Here is a 9,679-nt window from a genome sequence, read left to right on the forward strand (position 1 = left end):
GTCTCCAGCCGCGAGGCGCGCGCCAGCCGCTCGTCGGGCTCGGCGCCCACGCACTCCACCACCAGCTGCGCGTCCAGCTCGCCGCCCGCGCCCCCCGCGCCGCCCGCCTCGCGCAGCTGCAGCCGCACGCCCGCCTCGCCCACGCTGCAGCCGACCACCTCCGCTGCAACCGCGCAACCAGTGCTCTCAGTGAGACTCACCTCGACGCAGAAATGGACAAGTCGATTGTCAATGTTTTGTCAATGCATTACTGGAATGATTATTAGCATCTTGACGCTGATTAGCTACGAGGGTAATCGTGTATTTAATCTTTGTTTAATAACTTGGAACATTCAAGCGAATAAAAATATTTTGAAGGCGATCATAGAGTCTACGCACACGCGTGATTACCGAAAGAGAGGAGAGGAGAGGAGAGGAGGGTACGTACAGTGCGGCAGTAGCGTGACGCCGAGCGCGGCCAGCGTGCGCGCGGCGTGCGCGGCGAGGTAGGGCGGCAGCAGCGCGGCCAGCGGCGCCGCCTCGCGGTACAGCGCCACCACGCGCACGCCGCGCTCCCGCACTGCCGACACACGATACACGCATTCATTCCAACATTTCAAATCGCTATTCAGATTAGAAGATTAGAAGTGCACGATACGCACGTCGGTCCGCCAGCGCGGCGGAGAGCTCGGCGCCGAGCAGGCCGGCGCCCACCACGGCCACGGTGCGCACGGCGGGCTGGTCCAGCGCGCGCGCCAGCCGCGCCACGTCCCGCACGTCGCGCACGGCCAGCGCGCGGCCCGCCGCCGCCGCGGCGCGCAGCGCGGGCAGGCGGCGCGCGCGCACGCCCGGCGCCACCAGGCACTGCTCGTAGGCCACGCGCGCGCGCCGCTCGCCCGCCGCCAGCTCGGCCTCGCGCCGCGCCACGTCCAGGCGCAGCACGCGCCAGCCGCGCGCCACCGCCGCGCCGGCGCCGTCGCGCAGCCGCTCGACGGGCGCGTAGAAGGCGGCGGGCTCGTAGGCGAGGCTGCGGCGGCGGCCGTTCCACTGGCGGAAGGAGAGCGCGTCGGGGTCGGCGGCGCGGCGCGCCAGCTCGGGCTCGCGCCACAGCTCCTTGCTGAGCGGCGGCCGCATGTAGGGCAGCGCGCGCTCGGCCGACACGATGAGCACGCTGGCGTCGGGCCGCGCGCTGCGGATGGCGCGCATGGCCGCGAACGACGCCGTGCCGCCGCCCACCAGCAGGTACTGCACGCGCTCCGGGAAATCCGCCTCCGAAGCCGGGTACGGTTGCTCCTCTTCTTCCTTTTTGCTTTCCTCACTACCTCCTACATAAACATTTATTTATTTCTAAAGAAAACATAACAGTCATGCATACCATAAGTATAGCACAATAATAAACGACATAAAGACCTCAATACAAGTTCTATTTATGATAAAATAAAAAGTTTTTTAAAACGAGGTTTTAAATTCTAAGTTACTTTAATACACTCTTTTTTTTATGCTGACAGTATAAATGTTAAGTATATTAAGAATGTTGTGGACGCCTATAATTAGCACATGTGCTAGACCAGCTGTTTTTGTAATGTTCATGTATTAATGTTCTGTATATGTACTGCTGGTATCCCAATAAATATATAAATAAATAAAAACTGTTGCAGAACAATTCAAATATTTCTGAGAGATTGCAATTTTAAGAAATCTTGAATTATGTTGTAAAAATTTTAGTTTCGTCCGCATATAGCAGACGGTGTTAATTATAAACATCTAAATATAAAAATTAATGTTTGTTGCTGTATATCAGCTATATACGAATACACATTTTCTCCATGGAGAAGGTTTGCCCCCAGGTTGTTGGCGTAGCAACGCGCGCCAGATACAGCTAGTAATAATATAAATCACAAAATACATTATAAATGTTTATAGTAAACAAAATAGGACCCAAATGGGATCCTTGTGGAATACCGGAAAGAAATCTAAAGAAATCCAGTAGTAATACCCTTTTATATTTCAGTACCATTGAAATACAGTAAGAATGTTAGTTGTATATTGAAGTGTGCACTCACCTGCCTTATTCTCCATCACTTCATCCTCTTGTGCCATTTTACGATACAGGTATACCTAGAACAATATTGTCGGATATCAATTGTCTTTTGACATTATGTTGGATTAGACATAAACATAGAGAAACATATATACATAAACAAGAACACCCACAACAGCTAACGAAAAAGACAAAACACTTAACATTGTAAAAAAGGAAATAAGAAAAATACAGACACGACAATTTAAGAAGAAAAGAATTAATTATATATCTAAATTAGGTTTCTGTTGTGTGTTATGGCTGTGAAAAGTCCAAGCTCAGCTTTATATTTAATAAGGCAGTTGACCCAAGACGCTGTTGATTCTGCCAGAACCCAGAAAGAAGATGATTAAAAAAAAAAGAAGATAAATAAACACAAATTTATCAACAATAATGTTAGGTGATATTAATATGTAAAAGAGACAAGTGAAAGATTGAAAGAAAATTGGAAGATAAGTTCGATCCCTCCTAGAATATTGTAGGCCCGTGTGGAACCGTTCTTACGCTGTACATATTCACCGGCTGGAACAGCCGAAGGATACAGAAACAATTCCTGTGCCACTTATCCTTTGCTAACAATCTCTGTCATAACCTATCTTATGCTTCCAGACTTATAGACTTGAAAATAAAAACGCTTGAGAGTAGACAGGCCCCCTCTGATAACGTAAAATACGATAATTCCCATTTTTAAAGCAACTTTACCCTGCACGTACCAAGACCATTTAGCCGCCCCACTAACATGAAAAATTTTAGTCTTGCCTTTTGTCGTACAAATTTTGCTCAATACTCGACAAAAAAATAAGAGAAAAGTTTATTAAGATAAACGCTCTTAAAAAATCCAGCCACGCAATAATTGAAGCTTGACCAGAATCACGGACAACACGACATCAAGAAGCGCAGTGCTAGTACTACGTCACTTTCGAAACAGATTGATAGGTAGAAAATATATCGGAAGATTCACAATACTTACTTGCGCGTTGATAACCTTTTCAAGAATTTTGGAAATGAAAGATTTGGTTAAACAATTGTCAGTTAAGATGCAAATGTCACTTTTCACAAAAAAAAAAAACAACTCGTGTAGCTATTGAATCCTATAAAAAGTCCAAATCAGTTAAAAACGAGGCGCATTCATAGGGATTGCACTTTGGTGTTCGTACGTTGTTTATTCAATGTTCGACCCAACTACCCTCACTTTGTTTATAGTCTTTGTGACTGGCTGCGATTTGTTATCAACTGTCTAAATCGATTGGGCAGTCGAGTGGCAACACAATGCAATCTTATGACAATGAAACAAATATTCAACACAGCCCCATCTTTTTGATGCCTCACAATATATTTAAACAGCATAAATTATTTATGACGATAAACTTGACATTCGTGAAACCCACATATTGATAAACGCTTAATTGCGACGTATTACCGATATTTATAAACGATTCCTTAAGTTTCATTAATAAGAGTACACAGTATACACAGTTCTTTGACATATATTATGCTAAAGAAAGTTTCAGCATCAAAATATCTTCGATTCTTACCCCTCCAAGTGACGCCGTAAAAGTAAGAGCTGTAATCAAGGTGAGAGCACGCCGGGAGCGCGGCGGCGGTGGCGGCGGCGGCGGGGGCGGCGGGGATGAACCGTCCGCGCGGGGTGCAGGACCGGGTACAGAAGCAGATGCTGCTCTTGGGTGTTCCCGATTGCTCTTTTGCTCCGCATGACCTGCATCTTGACTTAACACAGTCTAAAAGATATAAATAATGATATATTGAATACATACATATAACAGCTAATTAATTTATATACATATAACAGCTAATTAATTTATAAAAATAGTGTCTTCTGTAAGTAATAATTATTAAAAATATAAGTCATTTAAAATCTTTACCGTTCTATATTTTTTCAACTTCCTTGTGTGCTTGGAACAAGACATGTTTTTGTTTAGTTGCTTCACTACATAGTAAAATACAAAGTCACTTTCTCTGTCCCTATGTCCCTATGTATGCTAAATATCTAAAAGTATGCAACAGATTTTGATGGGGTGTTTTTAAATAGATAGAGTGATTCAAGAGGAAGGTTTACATCTACTAAATTACACCAAATTTAACGGGTGCAATGCCACAGGCAAGAGCTAGTATATGACAATAATGTCTTTCATTTTATATAAGTTGCAAAAATTATGTAACATATAAATAGCATGCTATAATGGTTATAATAAGTGCATAAGTACAATATAATAAATAAAATTAAAATGAAAATTTTCCCAATAACTGTAGGAAATTTTTCATTTTCATTTTTAAGATTCTATATCTTAATAATTAATAGCTTAAATACTCACTGGCTCTACTTTTGTATTGGAATGTGCACACATACCTGAAATATTTCATTAGCTCACTTAAAATATATATGTAATACTTTATTTAATGTGATGTGACATTTAATACTAAATTTAAAAATAAATTTGTTATGTATGTCAAAATTTGGAACATAATTGAGAAATTTTAAATAATTCTTGTGGTTGTATTAAGCTGTATCAAAAATGTATTAATATAACTTTAAACCCATAATTTAAGTATTGTAAGCATTTTTTTTTTATTTTTTTTAAAAACAATGTTCCAATTTATAGATAGTATTTGCATATATGACACCACAAATTTGATAACATTTCAAATAAGTTATATAATTGTAATATGTTTCAAAGTATTCCACCCTTTAAATATTATACAACACAACCTTTCTCTCTATTATCTAAAGTCATATAAGTAATAAGCATACATAAATGTCACAATTTTTCATTATAACTTATTTATTAAGTACGGAGACAAGTGTAAGTAGACTGTTATGCCTAAATCTACTTCAGGGTAATTACACATTCAAACAGACAAGTGGGGTTCAGGCAGATGATATATATGTTGAACTTCATGGACGAGTAGGTGATTAGCCTTCTGTGATTTACTAAACCAAGAATTTTTTTTGCAAGACCTCAATGGAAATCAAACCATGGGCCCATGAATTCGAAGTCTTCATAGTTTAAGACAACTACATAGGTTATATTATGTAAACTAAACAATCAATATATTGGGATATTTTAAAGGTCAACATTCAATGTACTCTCTAAATTTTATCTTGTATGTGTTCAAAAAAATTACTTGGACTCATTCTTAAATAGGTTACAGGGATTATTGACAAATATATGTAGTACTACCATTAAATTACTAAAAAATGGTTAAGTGGGTAAATATTTTTGCCAATACATTTCACGGACATAATTGACTACGTTCTTATAAACTGGTAAATGAACTTAAGAATACTTACGAAGTACTTTAAAAAAGTCTTTTCGTCTAAGAGCCCGGCCCTCGATGTGAATACATGATATTGCTCTTAACATTGTTGTCTTAATTATTCAATATCAACAACATAACATTTGTGCTTAAATGACAGTTTGACTTCTTAAATCATTAGTTTAATATACAAACATTTTAAAATATATTCCTTCAAATCGTGAATAATGAAATGCAGCTAATCTATTTTCAAATGCATGCAGCCTAAAAGCCTATACTGGCACTTGACACTTGACAGGTCAGATGTCAATGTCAAATGTCAATTATCAACGCAGACAACAACATGTAACAGTCACTTTATGGAACATAGATTAAACACTTATATGTTATGGAATTAGCATAGATATTCAGTACATAATATACCTATGGGAGTTCGCATGTCTGTAAGGTCGTTTTCAATATCCTATGCATCGCTTGTTTCAGTTACTGTAGTTAAACAAATCTATCCATTTGTACTTACTTTCATTTCCATATTCTATCGACAGACTTTGTTGTATTTTTGTCTATCGAAAAAATTACATAGATTTTACGTAAGATACTTTTAAAATAAATTAGTTTCATATTGATCATACTTACACATATTCAAAGTTGCAAAATGTTCGGCCGTGGTTACTATCTGAATAGCGCCTTTATTACGAAATACAAGTCAATGAGTCTAATGTATTAACAAGGGACGAAAAATAGCAACTACAACTCTATATACCATTCTTAATGTTCTTGCACAAGATAAGGTATCTATTTGAATATGTGAGTCAATCCACACATTTTTATTAATTACTATTTTCTATAGTATTCCGTAGTTCTAGTGGTAGAACGTTGGCGTATCGCACATATGGTATGGGTTCGGTTCCCACAGCGAGAAATGTTTTTTTTTTTTTCAAGATTCTCTAATAAATTATATATTTATAATATATAAAAATATAGAGAAAAATATAGAGATTTCAACGAACAGAAAACATAGCAACTTTTTATGATAAAAGCTGATATTTTGACGGGTAAGTTGTCGATTGAAAATTAGTGTTTTTTCGATATTAATTCAAAATAAGGTGAAAAAATACATATTTTTAATCAAATAAATTACAGCGTATTTGGGGCATAAAAAGATAAGTTTTCATTAAATTTCGTTAAAAAATAAAAAAATTTGTAAAAGATTTTTTTATTTTTAATAAAAAACCAAAAACTTGGTTTTTTTAATTTTTCACATAAATTTTGAGGTTATGTGAAAAAAGTGCAAACACAAAAGTTTTAGATCTTTTTATTACCTACAACTTTGCCATTCGACTTATTTCGATAGGACTTTTAGTTTTGCCGGAAATCGAGAAACACCGTTTTTTACCCTTAAAAACCTGGGGGTGACCCCATCCCCTCCCCGAACTCAGATCGCCCGTAAATTATTTTTCCCTTCTTTTTTATAATATTCCCCTCCTTTTCTAATAGGTTTCATCCTACTACTATTTAATTTGGTTTTAAAAATTATCGACACTGGGTCTATAACCTTTTTTACACTGCATTGATTGAGATTTTCTGGTAAGGATTCGTGGGCCCCCTGACTTTGAAGGCCTCGGGGCACTGCTCCGCCTAGCCCCTCGGTAGCTACGCCATTGTAAATAGCGTAGTTTATGTATCTCCCTTTAATAATATAATCTATGAACAGCTGTTCGAATGTGGTTCGAATATGTAGTGTGTAATCTATGGATAGGTACTGTCTGCTGCCTCGAAACTCGAGAGTCGAGAGTAGAGACAAAATGATAGCTGTCAATTTGATAACAGAGTGACATCATTGTGACGTTTTGTGAATTTTATTTGTCGTTTCTTTTTCGAAGTATTAAATTGCGAAACCAAATAATTTCTAGATTTTGTTTGTTTCTTATTATATTTTGTTATACTGGATTGCAAATCATTTGCAATATTTCTTTGTTAACGTATTTTAAATAGCCTACGTCAAAATTCCTCCGGCTGCAGTAAACGAAGGTTCTTCTCTCCGAACTACTGATCGGTACGTTTCTATATTGAGATTTATAGTAAAATATACATATTGACATTGAATATGACCCATTGCCCATGAATTATTTCTTAGCGCCGATAGCTAATTCCTCTTGGTAGTCATTAAACTTTATTGTCGATATCGCTGTGTAATCACTTAGTGCACTAAACTGAGCAAAACTGTGTTTATGCAAAAATTATTTCCACACCCTGTTCAGAGACTTTAAAACCGTTTACTTTTAAATTTTCGAATCCCTTTTATCACTGAAAATTGTTTAAAACTAAACAATAAAATGAAAACCCTATTTAACACAGTTTGTTATTGAAAATAGGACCAACACATTTAATGTGAAGTATTGAGGGCAGTGCTTTAGTAATTCTGTTGTGCTATAGAATAATCAATGTATTTATAGATTCACATTTATTCTGATTTTTTTATATGAGCTCTTGTTCCTCATTTGATCATAACATGAAAAAAAAATTGGAATTGAAATAAATCATAATTTAAATTTGCACCTTTTGCCCATATATTATATATATAAAATTATATTATGTAAAAATTGACAATTGTACACCACATGGCAGATCACAGTAGAACTTTATATAATGTAATACCTTCCTAATAACCTGTGAATCACAATAAATCATTTTGAATTTGAATTTGAATATGAATTTATATTTATATTTCCTACAGCTTCTCCTAGACCACCAGGTTGTCTGGAAGAGATTGCTACCTTAGCAATAAGACTGCCTGTTGTGCTCTTGATTGTTTATAATATAATATATAATATATTTATTTTTTATTATCATTTGGTGCACAATAAAGTGTTTTTGTTTGTTTGTAAAAATGTTGACAAAGGAATTTGGATTTCCTCCATTAGAACAGTTAAAATTTGTTTTTCATAAATTTTAAATCATAATATGCTATTGAGAGGTAGAGATTAATCCTTCGCCAATGATTTACTGTGTGTATGTTGCATCTAAAATAAATATTTTATTAGTATATGTGGGTAAACCCAATTTGAAACTTCTGCTGGGGATAAAAAAAAACAAATTCACTATAGAACTACTTTAATTAAACTTAATTAAAATTGGAATAAATCAAGTATGTCTCCACTATGCAAGTTGGTATGAAATTTGAACACTATGAAGCAAGAAATTTTGAAAGAATAGAAAAAATTTGATCATGAGGCAGGATTTTTTCTATTCTTTCAAAATTTCTCATTTATAAAGCATTTCAATGCTATAAAACTAAAAATTAAACACTATGAAGTAATTAATATTTGATAAGACATCTACCATGCTATATATTAATACAAAAAACCCATTACAAAATTAGATTTGATTTAATAAATAAAACATTAATCATTATTTAAATTATAAATATGCTTGAAACAAATACATTTATAATTAATTCTTAAAAGACATCTATCATAGATTCAAGACTATTACCATAATTTTAGGTGGTCGGAGATGTTGACGCCATGTGAGGCCAGTGAGGTAATAGCGTTCCTAGAGGGACGCGATGCTCCCGATGCTTTCGTGGGGTTATATAGCGCCGTGAGGGAGCCCTGGCTAGCGCGCGGCCTGCTGCAGTACCACGCGCGGACCGGCTCCACGCGGGCTCTCGACCTCCTGGCTCGCGCGCCCGAAGCCCACGCGCGCTATCTTCTCGATGCGCTGCTCGAGCAGCTGCGCGGCGAGCGGCCGGCGTGCCACCACGCGCTCGCCGCCCTGGCGCTGCTCGTGGCGCGTCGCCCCGTCTGGCTGCACCGCCTGCCCACGCACGGCACCTCGCGGGAACTGCTGCGCGCCGCTCGCCGCGAGCGGGACCCGCTGGCGCTGCTGCACGCGCTGCTCGCTCTCGCCGCGCTGCTGCCCGCCGAGCCCGCCCTGGCGGCCGCGCACTGGACCGACCTGGCCGAGGCGCTGCTGCGCCCCGCTGCGCTCGAGCCGCCCGCGCCGCCCGTGCGCGACCATCTGCAGCTGGCGCAGCTCGCTCTGTTCCACGCGCTCTACGCCACCCACCCGTGCACCCTGCTGGAGACGCTCCGGGCGGAGTGCGCCGCGGCGACCGCGAGGGATGCGTGGGAGCGTGCGCTCGTGCCGCTGCTGCGCTCCGTGCGGCTGCACCCCGCGCTGGTGACGGGCTCCCGGCAACGCGAGGCGGAGGCGGCTCGCAAGACACGCCTCGAGATCCACGACGTGCTCGCGGAGACGCGGCGTCTGTCCCTCCGTGCGCGGGAGCCGGCCGAGGAGCGCACCGGTCTGGCGCCCGCGCCCGCGCCGCCCGCTCCGCCC

At 39.9% G+C, this 9,679-nt stretch overlaps 2 protein-coding genes across 2 annotated transcripts in view; one reads left to right on the forward strand and one right to left on the reverse strand.

The window, feature by feature from the left end:
* The window catches only part of LOC119837309 (apoptosis-inducing factor 1, mitochondrial-like), a 7,148-nt gene extending 1,533 nt beyond the window's left edge, over positions 1-5,615 (reverse strand). Inside the window, exons 1-8 of the mRNA XM_038362827.1 lie at positions 5,370-5,615; positions 4,393-4,427; positions 3,943-3,972; positions 3,595-3,798; positions 2,043-2,097; positions 642-1,304; positions 428-559; positions 28-163 (exon numbers count right to left, since the gene is read on the reverse strand). Of these exons, the coding sequence (XP_038218755.1) occupies positions 28-163; positions 428-559; positions 642-1,304; positions 2,043-2,097; positions 3,595-3,798; positions 3,943-3,972; positions 4,393-4,427; positions 5,370-5,442 (1,328 nt within the window). The 5' untranslated portion in view covers positions 5,443-5,615. The remainder of the gene's footprint in view (positions 1-27; positions 164-427; positions 560-641; positions 1,305-2,042; positions 2,098-3,594; positions 3,799-3,942; positions 3,973-4,392; positions 4,428-5,369) is intronic.
* A 1,542-nt stretch (positions 5,616-7,157) lies between these two features.
* On the forward strand, positions 7,158-9,675 carry LOC119837310 (hamartin-like; the record flags this gene model as incomplete). Its single annotated transcript, XM_038362829.1, has 2 exons — positions 7,158-7,391; positions 8,842-9,675. A coding segment is annotated over exon 2 (824 nt), but the record flags the coding sequence as incomplete, so codon positions are not given.
* Between the last annotated feature and the right edge of the window lie 4 nt (positions 9,676-9,679).

Source organism: Zerene cesonia, chromosome 27, assembly GCF_012273895.1.
Source record: "Zerene cesonia ecotype Mississippi chromosome 27, Zerene_cesonia_1.1, whole genome shotgun sequence".
Lineage (NCBI taxonomy): Eukaryota > Metazoa > Arthropoda > Insecta > Lepidoptera > Pieridae > Zerene > Zerene cesonia.